At 34.2% G+C, this 16,753-nt stretch overlaps 1 protein-coding gene across 3 annotated transcripts in view; it reads right to left on the bottom strand.

Annotated features, from left to right (window-relative positions):
- Window positions 1-12,250: 12,250 nt before the first annotated feature.
- The window catches only part of LOC126762659 (bumetanide-sensitive sodium-(potassium)-chloride cotransporter), a 38,465-nt gene continuing 33,962 nt past the window's right edge, over window positions 12,251-16,753 (bottom strand). For 2 of the 3 annotated variants that reach the window (XM_050479562.1, XM_050479563.1), the window contains exons 17-21: window positions 15,557-15,604; window positions 13,748-13,845; window positions 13,403-13,632; window positions 13,109-13,335; window positions 12,251-12,964 (exon numbers count right to left, since the gene is read on the bottom strand). In XM_050479562.1, coding sequence (XP_050335519.1) covers window positions 12,720-12,964; window positions 13,109-13,335; window positions 13,403-13,632; window positions 13,748-13,845; window positions 15,557-15,604 — 848 coding nt within the window. In that variant the 3' untranslated portion in view covers window positions 12,251-12,719. The remainder of the gene's footprint in view (window positions 12,965-13,108; window positions 13,336-13,402; window positions 13,633-13,747; window positions 13,846-15,556; window positions 15,605-16,753) is intronic. The other variant, XM_050479564.1, reaches the window with a different exon arrangement.

Here is a 16,753-nt window from a genome sequence, read left to right as displayed (position 1 = left end):
TTGTATGGAAAACTTTTTCATTTGGCAAGATATCTTCATTAAATTTGGTATAGATTATTATCCAAGACAGCGCTTTGATCTCTGAACAAATTGTTCAGATCGGACTACTATTGCATATACATAGCTGTCATACAAACTGACCGATCAACTACAAGAAAAAGATCTTTTTAATGGCTTTATGCAAGAAGTTATTAGTCAAATAATAGTTTTTCTTGTTTTCTATATTTTTTACTATTATTATTTTAATTCAAAATAATTTTTTAATTTACAAATATGTTCACGAATAATAAGTTAAAAAAAGAAAAGTTTTTTAAATTATTTAAAATTTTTTTTTCAACACTCGTGCAGAGAATGCAACAATGTGGCAACGCCGTAAAAAAAATATATCTTTTAAGGAATTTTTAGATTAGTTATGATTCCACAATTTAATGCGACACGCCATAAATCAATGTCTGACGCGGTAGGCGGTGTCGGGCAAGTATTTTAATACTTTTAAATGCATCACGAGACGAGAAAATATTTCACACAATATTTTTTTATTTCTTTGCGACACACCTTTCGCAAATGCAAATCCCAAATTGCGACGCGAAACGTACGAAAAACGCAGGGGGGAAACAAAACAAAGTGAATGCAGACAGACGCCGACACGAAACGAAACATGCGTGCGCTTATTTGCGCGACACCGAACACAGCACAACTGGAGAGTAGAGTCCAAGCCAAAATGCGACGAACCCAAAAAAAAAATAATAAATAAGAAAGAAAAAATTCAGAGACATAAAAAATAAATAAAAAACACCCAAAAGTGTTTAGGCCATAAAATTTGCGTTGCGGCCAAAAACTAGCTGCATTTCTATGTGTGTATGTATGTATGCAGGTAGATTTGTATTTACCGCAACAGTTAGTTTAGTATAACCACTTTTTTGGTTGAACGCGATGGTATTTACAAGCATACACACAGACATATTTATTTTTAGTTAGATTTCCAGTTTATTGACTAATGCATTTGCATGTCTAACGGTGTATGTATACGTACATATGTACATAGCCATATCTAACTATATAAGCACAAAATCTATTGATAAAACTTGCAAAACACTCGCTGAAATTCGCAATTCGTCGGTGTCGGCGTGGGCGTGCGTATGGAAATGCGTGATTGCGGTTAAATCATATATACATATACATACATATGTATAGTACATATACATATATCTATACATACATATATACCGAAGCATACCATAAGGCGCACGAACTCAAGGATGCCTGCCAAAGTCAACCGCCAACGCAAAACTTTCATAAACAATGCTTAAATATTTACAAAACAACAACAACAACGATGAAACCACGACCATGAATGTGTTGCAGCATTTTCATGAACGAAACCGGCAAAACTTCGTTAGAAATTATCGACATAATAACCAAGAACAGGCGCGTCGTACCAAGCGGCCGCTTGTGTAAGGTGGCAATTAATAGACAGTTTAATATACAAAAACAACACAAACATATACTACGAATGTTATGCAAAGAACGGTTATTTGTACGAAGAAGTAAAAGCAATTCATACCTAACGGTTCATTGCCGAAGACATTAGCTGGTGTCTAACTAGTATTTACACGAACTTCTGATTTGTGCAAGGTCGTTTTACCCACCCACATACACACACACACATATATGTACATACATGCAGGTTTTTGTGAGGCAAGGTCAAGGCTTAATGGGAAATCCCACGGTCGAAAAGTCATCGGAACAAAGTTTACAAAGTTTTCTTAGCACCAAAATATTGACTACTGAAAAGCGCCAAATAAGGTTCACTTGATGACCAATAATAATTTTTTGGCGAACGGAAATGAAAATCGAATAACTGTCTGTTGCAACAATTAAAATGAATTTATTAAAGCATATTGTACATACAAACATATCCATATATTTACATATATACACATATCTGTAGCTAAGGCGGTGTTTCATTGAGTTTATGCGACAATTTCATACTGGTTTATTGACACTGGCTGGAAATTGTTGCCTACATGACCAAAGCGTGGTATGTACATATACAGTGGCGAGAAAAATTATAGCACCTAATATATTTATAAAATATCTCATACTATCTCCGAAGAAATGGTTCAGATCGGCCGACTATAACATATAGCTGTCGTACAAACTGAACGATCAAAATCAAAAAACAGATCTTTTTATGCTATAAGAAATGCACCTTTGAAGAGTCTTGGGTCAAATTTATCTCACTCCTGCTTGAGCTATCTATAACCTCAAATCAGCATATCATGTTGGTATAAATTAATGCCAAAAAATTTCGGATAGGAGTAATTTACAGTTAGATCCATCAATATCGGTTCGAAAAAAGTATATGCTACAGATGATGTCACACCCAAAACTTGTATTATTACTGCTCAAATAGTCATTCATACAGAATTTTACTTCGAGGTAGGGTTGAATCGTTTTCACGAAAGACGGTTCTAGCATTAAAATCGTAACCGAAATGGACCCGAAGTGGATTTTTATCCAGCTAAGGAATGTCAACCAGAAATCAGAAAGCCCACCGTCAACAAACTGATTGGACCTTATCAGTGTGGCTTTAGGTCTGGAAAATCAACAACTGACCAGATATTCACCATGCCCCAAATCTTGGAAAAGACCCGTGAAAAGAGGATCCACCTCTTCGTCGATTTCAAAGCTGCTTTCGACAGCACGAAAAGGAGCTGCCTTTATGCCGGGATGTCTGAATTTGGTATCCCCGCAAAACTAAAACGCCTGTGTAAGCTGACGTTGAGCAATACCAAAAGCACCGTCAGGATCGGGAAGAACCGCTCCGAGCTGTTAGATACCAAACGAGGTTTCAAACAAGGCGACTCCCTTTCGTGCGACTTCTTCAACCTATTTCTGGAGAAAATAATTCGAGTTGCAGAACTAAACCGAGAAGGTACAACCTACTATAAGAGTGTACAGCTGCTGGCGCACGCCGATGATATTGATATCATTGGTCTTAACAAGCGAGAAAGCGAAGCAAATGGAATTGGTAGTGAACGCGGGCGCTCGGGACTTGGCTCCCACGTCACTATTGACAACTTCGAAGTCGTTGATAATTTCGTCTATCGTGGAATTAGTATTAATTATTGCTAGAATAACTCTTGCCAACAGGCGCTACTTCGGACCGAGTAGGCAATTAAAGTCTTTTCTTTTCAAACTCTACAAGTCACTCATTATTCCCGTCCTGCTATATGGTGCGGAGGCATGGACGATGACAACAACTGATGAGTCGACTTTACGAGTTTTCGAGAGAAAAGTTCGGCGAAAGATTTATGGTCCTTTGCGCATTGCCAACGGCGAATACCGCAGTCGATGGAACGATGAGCTGTACGAGATATACGACGACATTGACATAGTTCAGCGAAACAAGAGACAGCGGCTGCGCTGGCTAGGTCATGCTGTGCGTATGGACGAAAACACTTAAGCTCTAAAAGTATTCGACACAGTCCCCACCGTGGAAAACAGAGGAATAAGAAGATTTTCACGCCTTTGGAAAGACAAGGTGGAGAAGGACTTGACTACACTAGAAATCTCAAATTGGCGCCAAAAAGCGAAAAGGAAGAACGACTGTCGCGCTCTTATAAACTCGGCTATAACCGCGTAAGCGGTGACTACACCAACACTACCAATAAAGAAGAAGAAGAAGGAACTCATCAGTATAATGACTTATTTTACTAATAAAGCTTCATTTGCCCATATCAGCTTCGGTGCAGTGACAGATCAACATCACTCTCAAGATAGTTCACAGTCAAGATAGTTCAGTATCAATATACTATAAGTAAATATAAACTTGTTACAGCCTCAACAGCAGCGTCGCGAGTTTTAATCATGTCGGCAAAATGCTTTTATGTGGCTCACCAGCGAACTAGAGCTTTTCCACAAGTACTAATTATTAGTAATAATATTGCGGAAGTGATTTGTCGACGCACAAACATATTGATATCGGGCAAAGCTCTAATCCAAAATAACAGGAAAAGCTTAATTTATAGTTTAATTATACGATTGTGCGGTGACGGTTCAGTAATAGCCGATGCAGTAACTGTATCAATGTAAATGTCAAAACTCTTGGGTTAACGGCAAGTCGCGCGCAGTGACGTTTTTTGACACCCATGAAGCGTCGCAGTTATTTTTAAAGTTGACGACACAATATTTTTGTATTTCAGTCATGAAGCGACAATATTTTAATGTGAGGAAGAGCCTTACTGATCCATACTGATTGATTGACACCGACTGCTGTGTGTAAACTGACCTTAACAGTTATCACAAATATGAAACTTGAGGTATTAGAATGACGAACTGAGTTGTCTAACCTCAAAATCTTAAAAAAAAAATTGTGTATGATTGAAATATAGATATGAATGTCATTGCCACAACATAATGCAGCAGTAAAATAAGCTACATCTGTTAACCCTGAACAAATAGGAAGTTAAATACAGTGTTCGTCATATTTATGGTCTCAGTTGAGCCTTTGTAGTGTTGGAACAAGTAAAATTATATATTTATACCCTGAACAGGCAGAAAGAAACGTCGGAGACATTATAAAGTGAATAAGTAAATGAGCAGCGCGAAGAGCTAAGACGATTTAGCCATGTTTGATAGATTTTGAGATATCGAACTGAAATTTTGCAAAAATCCTTTTCACCCCGAGGAGTTACTCATTTGTCGGAAACGCCTATATCGGGATTATCGATCAAAATTAAGTGAAACTTCGATCGAAATTAATGTTTTATTTTGGTTTTCAGCTTTTTGCCATTTAAGTCAGTTGTAAACCATTCATAGTGCCAATATTTTGCTCTTAACTATATTTATAATATATACACTATAAAAATTACACTGAAACAACAAGTAAGTTATCAATCAGTAAGTCAATACGGTCGAATTCCTCATTCGAGTTGATTGCTTAGTTGGTCAAGTGCAATTGACTGTCCCCTTTTGATGTAATCAAATTCATTTAAAATTCTAGACACACGATCGAATGAAATCAAAATTAAAATATAACAGCAATACACTAACGGGCACATTTAAATGCAAACAGCATACTGATTACATACATTCATATACTATAAAAACTTATTATTAATCATACAATACATATGTATGCACATCTATGTAGGCATATATTTAGTTTAGAAGTACATATGTATATAGTTCCGTTTGTCTGTATACATCCGAATTAATGCCTTAATTTTAGAGATATCGAACTGAAATTTTGAGCACGTTTTTTTCTCTCTTACTTCCTCTTTGGCATACATGTAACTGCCATACAAACTGACAGTTCAAAATCAAGAAAAATATCTTTTTATACCCTTTTATGAATGATTTTGGTAGATTTTTTGAACATGAAACGCGTTCTTTCTCGACTCGTTCCAATAAAGCTGAATTTTTTTCAAAAGAGGACCGTAAACAGGTTTGGACATGCTTGATCGTGCGATTTGCGATCCCACATTCATGGAGAGCATTATAACTACAGATCACACATGGGTTTATGAGTTCCAAAGGAGGGAAAAACGAGTTGAAACCAAAAAATTACACGAAAGCCGCTCAAAAATCAAGGTGGTGTTCGTTGTTTTTTCGATTAACGTGGGTTAGTGTATCATGAATTTGTTTTGAAGGGACAAACGGTAAATAACGAGTTTTATTTGATATTGAGGCGTTTGCGTGAGAACATCCGTCAAAAACGGCCGGAATTGTGGAAGAACAATTTATGGATTTTGCACGATGATAATGCACCATCGCATCGAGTCACGATTGTGACCGAATTTAAAGCCAAAAACGCAATAAATACCATCGATCAGCCACTGTATACACCAGATTTTTCTCCGTGCGATTTTTTCTTGTTCCCCAAACTGAAATTACCGTCGATAGAAGAGATAAAACAAAATTCGCTGAAGGAGCAGAAGGGCATCCCAAAAGGTGCTCATGAAAAGTGTTTCGAAAACTACAAAAAATCGTTGGCAAAAATCTGAAGGCGACAAAATAAATATTGATGAATAATTAAATATTTCACGTTTTATTTACAATTTCCGCACAATGTATATAAGACTCATATATCATTGAAAGCTGAACATCAGTCGTCAGCTGTCTTCAAGTGCAATAAACCACATTTCACACAAATTTAACTTGCATTTGAGCAAACCTCAGCATATTGAAGCTTATTTGCATATATACACTTATATATTCATACACAAACATGTGTGTTTATGTAATACGCCGAATTCTGTAATTAAAGAAAGCCGCTTTCATATCATTTTAATCTACCACTTATTTGATTTGTTTCTTTGTAATCGAAATCGCTCAAAAATGCAAAATGCTATTGACCCAAGCTTTCGCATATTGTTTTACAAAAGTATGAGTATACAGTTTCGTTCGCAAAAATAAGAATTTTAAAGAAATCACTGAACATTTTCACTGAACTTGACCAAAAGGAAGAATTATGTAGATTTGTCCTGTCAAAAACTGCCACCCCAACAATATAATAGAACAAAGAAAGTTTTGAGATTTTAATCGGCAAATAGTTTTGGAGAATGCTGCCGAGGTGAAAGTCCTGCCGAGTAAATATGCAGTTCTGTTGCCTTTGCGTAGACCCTACTATTGTGGCAACGTAATAATTCCACTCCTGACCATTAACTAGGGAAACTTCTAAAACTTACATCCAATGATGAAACGATGTTTGAGAAAAATATCTTAGAAGCGGCTTGAAATTTTTAACCGACCTTTTTACACATATTTGTCGCCTGTTGATCGAAGGAATATTTTTTTAGCCACTCTGAAATGTAAATTTTTTTCACAAAAAAAAAAGCTGTTTATTATTACCGTGGATACACACTATTTGTTATTTATTAATTAAATAAAATATAGTTAAGAAAAAAATGTACGAAAAAGTACAGTTATTTGACTTGCAAATGGATATAACCTCTAAAACACACAAAAACGAAATTCTCTGGAAATATGACGTAACATAAAGTTACAATAAATATTTCCCGGAAATACAACTGATAAGCTTATCAATTAAAGGTTATGAAAATTTGGCAGAAACAAACACACACAAAAAGAATTTCACACCGATAACAGTGTTTTAATTCAACGGAAATGAAGTCACTGGTAATTTTTCGAACACAACTGTAGATATGCATATGCTAGCAAAAAGAATTTCACACCGATAACAGTGTTTTAATTCAACGGAAATGAAGTCACTGGTAATTTTTCGAACACAACTGTAGATATGCATATGCTAGCATCAGCAAAAACAATACAGAAGCTAACAAATATAAATACATACGCATATGTATGATGTATGTATATTTGTATACTAAAACTTTTTGCAGGGCTCAAAATTTTCGTCGAAATCAGAGCCGGTATTGGTATTTAATGCTCAGTTTGCGACTCAATGTTTTTGTTGTGGTTTGTTATTTTGCACAGTGTGTGATTACACACGCAATTTGAACCTTGTGATAAATTACAGTTTTATAAATTTAGAAGGCGGAATTTAATTTAAACAAAAACACATTTAAACACGTTTCACATTTCGTGGAGTCGCCGATTTTTGTGCTGGTCATCAATTTTAAAAGCGAAATTTTTTATTTTCACATTAAAAATTTTGGAACAATATTATAATTTTCATTATACACAATTAATAAATGTGTTGTTTTAACAACGTAAATCACTTTCACTTCATATAATCACTGTAACTAACTGCAAACAACTTTTTCTGAAAAAAAAAAAAAAAAATTATATATCGACTTTCCCAATGAGCCAGATATTACAAGCTAAAAACAGCGCTTTTCGGTTATAAAACTTTTTAGAATTAGTTTTCTTTTATTTTTAAGGTTTTTAGAAATAAAAAGCTGTTAAATTTTGTTCATTCCAGTTTTATTATTTAGCTTTTAGCGTTAATGACGCAAACCGTTCCGCTAATTTGAACTCGAATGTCATTAAAATGTAATTTTATTCGTAAATAACTGCAGTAGTTGTCGAATTGAGCGCGTGACTATCATTGTTGAAATGAGGTCTAGAAAAAGCTCAAACATTTTGGTAAAGTACTGACAGCCAAAACCACTTGACAGTCTAAATTCTAAGCTCCTATCGGTATTTCCCACATGGAGATCTTACGACAAAACACTACAAGTTTGTTTGGGGCATTCTAAGCATGACAACTATGTATTAATTTATATGCCAACGTAGACAACCTCTACATTATCTATTTGTTAAATTTATTTGACAAAAAAATTATAATAATAAAGATAAAAATTATAAAAAATTGTAGGTTTTAATGCATAATTATATACATTTGTACGTATTTACGTGTAAAAATTCTAATTTATGAGATATAGCACATTTTGAGGTTTTTATCTGAAATGCTACATTGAAACAAAATTCAGCAAACAAATGCTGATAACTCGCTACGAATGAGCTATTTCATCACACTCATTATATGCACAAAGTAAGCTTTTTACTACAAGATAGCACACATTTTCAGGTTGATAACTTTGAAAGTTATAAGCTGTGTCATAGACACGTGGCTATTTACAAATCTGTTGTCTAGTCAAATCACATGATGAAAAATGTAAAACGTTAGAAAATACAATTGTGTTCAAAATAATAATAGTAAAGAATAAAAAGAGTACATATTTCCATATAGTTGAGATATTTGCAAACGAAACAGTAAGCATAGTAAATATACATAATAGTTATTAGAAAAATAGACGATTTTTTCCAATTCAAAATATTTAGTAGGTAAGGGAAAGTATTGAACCGACGAGAAACGTAATCTCATTGAAAAATTATGAAATGAGGGAATTTTTTTATTTATTTATTCGGAAATTATTATTTTGAACACACGTACATCATACGTACATGAATAAATTTACTGCTACTTTATTAATAGAAAAGCAAATACGATGTTATTTAGATGCCTATATGTATGGAGGTAATAACTGGACTTGCTAATAAACTTAATTATTTGAAAATTAAATTGAATTTGATTGACTTATCTGGTATTAAATATATTTATGTATATAAATTTACATTTTCCATCTCAACAAACAAATCTAAAAAAAATCATTGATTTGTAGGTCACACCTAATATTTATATTGCTGATTTTGCCTTCAATCAAAATACGTTTGATACAAGTACATAAATATGTGCATACGTATAGCTCATTATCTGTAGGTGTATGCTAAATGTAAATCATATTTCAGAGCATTAATCCACGTAATAAAATTCTTTATCACTTACTACCGATAACATTAGCTTATTAGGCTAAAATTCAAACGGCCCAACGTTTCTTATCACTGCATACTTAAATTAATTTGGCAACAATTTACTTGATATGTGCCAACCAACATATTATTTTTATATACATGTGGCTTTGAGCATTTATGATTTTACAATTTGCCTTTCAATCGGCTATATGTATGTAAGTAACTATAGGTATGTATTCCTGTTGCATGCGTAACATCCGTCCTCCAAACTTTGGCGAGATTTATTTATAGTTTTATGAAACATTTTCGACAACATGCAATAGCCACTGGCACGTTTGCCCGCACTCCCCGGATGTCGGCCAAATCAATCTTTAAAAATAGTACATTCATATGTATGAACATTGTAATGTCCACATGGTTTTATTAATCACAAAAATGCGCTAAATTGTCAGCTTTAATGAGAGGCAATGAGAAATACTTGTATTTATAAAATTGGAATCAATTAGAAAAATATATACTAATTTGCCAATGATGAATATTGTCCCACATTCAAACTTCTTAATATACATACATATATCAATTATTGCACGCTAAAAATATCCATTGTTTGATCAGTTATTTTCGTGTAGTCCAATGTTCAAATATTTATATAGTTTGTTTACTTTTTAATTTTGTAAGCTTTCCTGCACAAAATTCGCCGTGGACTCCTTTTATCGTTTGGCCCGCACTCCCCGGATGTCGGCCAAATCAATCTTTAAAATATCACATTCATATGTATGAACATTGTAAGTAAAAATCACAATTTGGTATTTATAAAAGAAAAAATACGCTATGTTTATGGTATGGGAACCAATCGTCCAAAATGTCAAAATATGCATTTGCACGTATATGGTATATGTAATCGTAAAATTGCTGTTGTTTGTATAAGAATAATATAATTTTTTTTACAAATAAAATAGCACTTTCACTTGAGAGGTAAAGAGAATTGAGGATTAAGTAAGCTTTTTTAATCTGATATTATGAAACTGCCTTAAACCGGCATTTATTTATGGTGGTACACATTGTTTCATTTCCATGTGGAAAGTTACACTAATTGGCGAGAAATATATTAGACTTGACTTGACTTTATAATATTTTCAACAAAAGTTACATTACATTTTAGGTAGCAGAAATATTCATTACCTTTGATCACTAGTCAGTAATACCACGCATCAGTTGTAACTATTCCCAAATAGGAGCTGGTTCAGATTTTTTACAGGTACAAGGATCCTTGTCGAATACTTGACAGTGAAAACGCAGGAACACCTGCTCGTTGGTTTTTTAACAATTAATGCTGCTTGACAAATAAACTTGGAAGAAAAACTTGTTACACGTAGTATTCACTTTGCGCTTATTACTTTAGTCTAATCTGATTTGGCGTCCGCTTTCCTGCACAAAATTCGCCGTGGACTCCTTTTATCGTTTTGGTTGCGTTTCCAACTCATTAATGTCGATTGCGATTTGTCAATTTCGACTCAGATGTGCGATTTTATAGATTACACTTTTATCAATACTTTAGCGCAAACATACGCGCAATATTCAACCAACAATAGAAAAAATTGAAGTTTACATATGAACCGGATTATTATTACTAAAATTGCAGAATTAAATATTTTGCCACTATTCTGCACACTACAGGGTCCACTTATCCAATAGAGTTGCCTATTGCATAAACCAGGGGTCTACTATTTGCTTGTTTAATATAATATGTCCTTTGAGTTCGTCCAACCAAATTAACAAGTAATATTAAATATAACAATCGAGCATGTGGTTTTTAAATTACTAACACGCTTCAAAAATTATACTTCTTCAAACTTTAGTAATTAATTAATTTAAGCGGTAACCACGTAATACAACACTGTGCTGCGTGACGACTCTATAGGCAATGAACGGAACCACGAGTGGTATTTCAAGTGGAATGTATCTGCGAATGAAATAGCAATACAATATTACACATGGAATGGTTTGTGCATATGCTGAGTCATTGATTTGCTCATGATTGGATTGGTTATCTGCTTGACGAGTGACACAGGGTGCCTCGGAAATGTTCTAGAAATTTTCATGCGTACTGTACGCAATTTGAAAATTGCGAATTCACGGTTTTGTGTGAAAAGTTGTTAGGCAAATGTTTTCATTGTAAATATAAAATCGTCAGATTATATTTAAGGTAATTTGTTTAACAATATCTGAAGAATTATTGACAAAACAATTCATTGTAAATAAAATGTGTCTATATCTTGTTGTTACCTCACATTGTGAAATTCGGTAATTCTCGACAACTTCTCCACCACGACGGTCCGTGCTACGTAAACATAACGGATCCGCATTTCAATCCATTGAAAAACGGTCAACTGATCAGAGTTTTGAACAAAATCTTTGGGGAATATGCCGCTATAAAAACAACAACGCTCTCTTTACATTCACGCGCTTGCTAAAGCTCGTACAACAAGCTCTGCATTAGAAATACAAATCTTTGGTCTCCAGGGGCTACTACTTCTGGCAATAAACACCTTGCTCACAAAATTTGTAGTAATCACCAGGTTTGGAGTGTGTTTCTCCAAGTATGTAAACTCATCGATATTTTACTTATCGATGAAAAAGAAAGCTTTATGTTGTTGGGATAGCTTAAAGAGGGCACAAGTTTCTACTCGAAACTCGTTTCCGTTCCCACGACAGTGGGGTCTACGTAACTGGGAGGGATCCGGATTTTTTATTCGATCAAAGACTGTCAATTAGGCGGAATTCTGTCACTACAACAACAACAACAGTAACTGTTTGACTTGTCGTATTAATTGTCAACATACCCTTTTCAGTATTTCAGATTTGCATGCGTGGGACACAAAGTTTGCAGAAGTACGACAGGTCATGAAAAGATCACCTAATTTGAGGAATATATGGATATGGTGCACTACTATAACAACAATAACATTTGCAGGAACATCTGCGTAATTGAGATTCCTGGAACTTACTCTTTTGGTACTGCCTTAATAACTTTTATTTATACCTTCTATGATTTCCTACTGCTACTAAAGTTCAGATATACATATTTACATATGTACATATACATATACATATAAACATAATTGTATGTTTCGTGCTTTAATATATCGTTTTAATCTGTTTTCAAAAAAATTTTACAATTTTACAACGATCATAATAATTAATATAATTAATTTCATTTTTACATTAGCGAGTGGCTTAAAAAGGTCATTTTAAAATAAAATAAAATGAAATAAATAAGATATATTAAACAAAAGAACAGTGAAAACAATTGATGAAAGTTGATTTTTTTGTGCTTGTGCACACAGCACTTACAAAGTGACATTGTACTTATACATTTAACTATATGTATATACATAAATCAATACACACACATACAATTTGCATATGTACTATGTATGTATGTATGCATGAGTTGGTTCAGGTGCGATTTTCTACGAGTAAAAGGTTAAAACGCTGGTTTGGTTGCCGCGCACGAATAGGAATGGCGGCATGTCACGACTCAAACTCTCCAGCCACGCCATATATAACGGTGCCGAGACAATATTCTTACGGGGCATCGGTAACGTCATCACGACCAGATCGGATTTCATTGATTGTTCGTGTAAATATTCACGCAGACGCAGGTAACGATTGGTTTTGTCTTGTACGGCCATCAAATCATCTTCGGTGATAATTGCTGCAAAAATTTTGATAGAAATAATTATTTATTAGAAAATTTAATTAATGTCTTCCACTTAATAATAATAAATATAAACTTTCTAATGAAGTGAATTGACAAATTAGACACAGCTATTTACACACATAAATTAAATTTACTTACATTCCTCATCGGCCGCCACGTTTGAAGGCCCATTATCCTTGTCACCACTCACAACAAAGTCCTTGATAAGCTCATTAAAGAAAGCTGTTGTTGTTTCTTGTGGTTTCTTCGTTATGTCGGGTATCAGCGTCAGGTCTGAGTAATCGATACGGAATTTCGATAATAGACTAGCCATCGAACGCTGTTCAAATTCCAATTCTGCCTTTTTATTTGCCAAAGCATATACTCTGGCAAATATAGACAATAAAGTTGAACAAAAATATTTAAAAATAATCCCACAATTATATTATTCACCTCAATTTGCACGATTGCCATGTGCGTCGTGTGCTGATTATGTACGGCAAAAGTAGGGTTAGACCACCGTCGTCGTAGAGCCACCAAACATCGATGACGGCATGACTGCGCTTACGTGTGAACTGAGACAGCTCCATTAATACTTCCTTAGGTAATTCGGCGCCACCAGGACCCTTATATAGCGATGCGGGATCATTGTGCTTCAGCTTAGACTTGCGTAGGGAATTGGTCTAAAAATTGTAATTTTTTATTAGAAAAATTCTTGATCGAAATTGGCGTTTTATATCATAATATTAAGAAATGTTTGTTTTTGTTTTAGACATTAGTTTTCATGGTTACACTCACCAAGAGTTGTGGTGCCTTTGGATCCACTGGGTCGGGCAAGCCGGAGACTTCCTTAACTTGTGTGCCTGCCATGAAGGATAAATCGCTGGTGCTGGAGGCTAATTTTAGAAACAAAATTAGTAAAATCATTACATGAGACATAAATAAATATGGATTATTAACTAATATTTTAAAATTACAATTTTTTTTTAATTAGAAATATCTGAAGTTCTCTAAGGCGACTTGAACTAAAGCAGACATGGACATCGTTTGCAGGGTGGTCTCACGCTGAATTCCACTCTGTGATGGAAGCAGCATGTTAACCTGACATTGGCGACTAAAGCACTAATGGTGTGATATCGGCTCGATAGAAAATCCTGGGGCTGCAAGCCAAGCATCGTTTGGTGGTTGTACATCAAGATCGTGCAACCGCTAAACACGTATGGGGCGGTCGTGTGGCAGAGGTAAGGTAATTTTGTCCCAGAGGATGAAAGAGTTGAGTAGTACAATATCGTTGGCTCTCCTCCCAAGGGTTAAGATTACCAAAACGGTTAATTTCACCAAGAAGTTCAACGTTACCTTTAGCAGCAAGGTTGAATGGATGGCAGGGATGGAATGATTCCAGTCTCGAGTTACTGCTTTGGTATAATACAATCAAGTGGTACACTGACGGCTTGAAAACGTCGGAGGGAATCGGTACAGGATGGGAAGTTTTTCGAGCATTTTACAGGCAAAAGTTTTCACCACAAGTCGGTGCTTAGGGATAAACCTTAAACGCAACTATCGCACAAACGTATAACCATACTTGCGTTAAGTGGCACTTAAAGCAATATCCTCCTATGAGATCAAATCGCTATCCGTTTAATAGCCTAGCGAAATGTAATCAAGTGCACCATCTGCGTGCACGGTCACAAAGGTATAGTCGGGAACGAACTGTCTGATGAGCTCGCCTGCTTCGCAGCATCCACTAACATGAACCCTGAACCCCTCACTGGGGTCGGTCCCCATACCATAAAGGAGCTTCTCCGCAAGGAAGAAGGAGTAGGTTGAGGGAGTTATTGGCAACAACTACATGGCATGCGGCATGCTAAGTTGCTCAGTAGGTTTAATTGACTTGGATCTATGTTTCCAAATAGGGATCATATCGCTTCGCTAGCACCCAACAGAATATTGGACTTTATCGATATGCTGGGGCTAGGTGACTCACTTTAGGAGAGGGCACAATAGACTTAATGTCGTTTATCAATCAATCGTTGCCACAAAGCTACGATAATCTTCATAAATAAAAAAAAAATTCATGCAAAATTTTTGTCTTCAGTTTGTATGGCAGCTATAAGTTATAGTGATCCGATCTGAACAATATATTCAGTAATTTTAACCTTCCCTTGGATAATAATTTATGCCAAGTTTCCAGAAGATATGTTTTCAAATAAAAAAGTTTTCCAGAGGGACTAGTTCGTGTGTATTCAGACCGACATGCCTAAACCGACTCAGCTCGCTACGATGATCGTTTATACTACATATTGTGCTTTATAGGGCCTCCGACGTTTCCTTCTACATGTTGCAGATTTCGTACCAAACTTTATATAACCTGTTCAAGTTATGCTTTAATATGGATGCTTACTCTCGCGGTATTTAATCGTAATTTCATGCTTCATATTCCAAGTTATTGTTTAAGGTAAAAAGTCCCTATTAAGTTCTTCGAATTATCACTATTAACGAATGCCGACTTAAGCTACTTAAACATACAGTCACAAATATATTATATGGTAGTGTCTAAAATAAGCAATATGTACAGTTATAAGTCATAAAATTTGACATGCCACTTACTTTTTAATTGTTTCAAGCCATTCTCTGTTCTAGGCGAGTCTCCAGCATCTACAATTGAGCCGCCAAATGCAGTGCATTCAAGTAGAGGTATGTACAGAGGTATGCGGGACATGTGCAGCAGGTGATAACGGATTTTGAGGGTATATTGGTGTGTATATACATCGGGACAATAAGGGTGAGGTTCAAAGAGATTAATAACAAAAGTGCAATCATGCAAAAAATATAGAAATATAAGATGAAATAAATGATTAATTACAATTTAAAAATGGCTTAGAAAATTATTAAAAAATAACAATAATAATAACATGCTAGTATAAATATTTTCTAAATTATTTGTGAATATATTTAGTTTTACTAAAAACTGATTTGATAAAATATGCTAAAAATAAAAGATTTAGCAATTTTTATTAAAAAATAAATAAATAAAAATAATAAAATACAATAAAAATAAATAAATAAAAAATAATCAAATAAAATAAAAATAAATAAATAAAAAATAATAAAATAAAATAAAAATAAATAAATAAAAATAATAAAATAAAATAAAAATAAATAAATAAAAAATAATAAAATAAAATAGAAATAAATAAATAAAAAATAATAATAATTATGTCGAAATATTAAAAAAATATGTCAAAACATTAAAAAAAATTCATTTCATTAGATGGACGCCCTGTGGGCCTTCTAAACAGATTTGAAAACACTTGGATATTTCATAAATTTAAATATAATTTAATTAATAAAAATTTAATAATAATTTGAAAATAATAATAATGAAAAAATTAGTCTAAACAGAAAATTAAAAATCATTTTTGTCTTGATTTCTAGTGTTTTCAGTTAAAAACTCCTCCGACATTAATAGCAGTTCTCAATTTTTGTAAGCGAGTGTCAAGCGAATGCTCAAGTCATATAAAATTTATCCGAAGGAATTAAGAAAAATAAAAAACGGTTACATGAAGTAATTAAAAACAGAAACAACGTTAACTTCGGCTGCATCGAAGCTATAATACCCTTCACGCTGCATTTTTATTTTTGTTTTATATCATAAAAAGGTATAAAAAGACCTTTATCTTTATTTTTCCAGTCAGTTTGTAGACAGTTATGTGTATGCTATAGTAGTCTGATCTGGGCAAAATATTCTGAAAATGTGGCGTTGCCTTAGACAATAATCTGTGTTGAATTTCGTAAAGATATCCT

Source organism: Bactrocera neohumeralis, chromosome 6 (genome assembly GCF_024586455.1).
Source record: "Bactrocera neohumeralis isolate Rockhampton chromosome 6, APGP_CSIRO_Bneo_wtdbg2-racon-allhic-juicebox.fasta_v2, whole genome shotgun sequence".
Classification (NCBI taxonomy): domain Eukaryota; kingdom Metazoa; phylum Arthropoda; class Insecta; order Diptera; family Tephritidae; genus Bactrocera; species Bactrocera neohumeralis.
The sequence above is the reverse complement of the archived record's forward strand: the minus strand, read 5'-3'. Positions and strand labels throughout refer to the sequence as shown.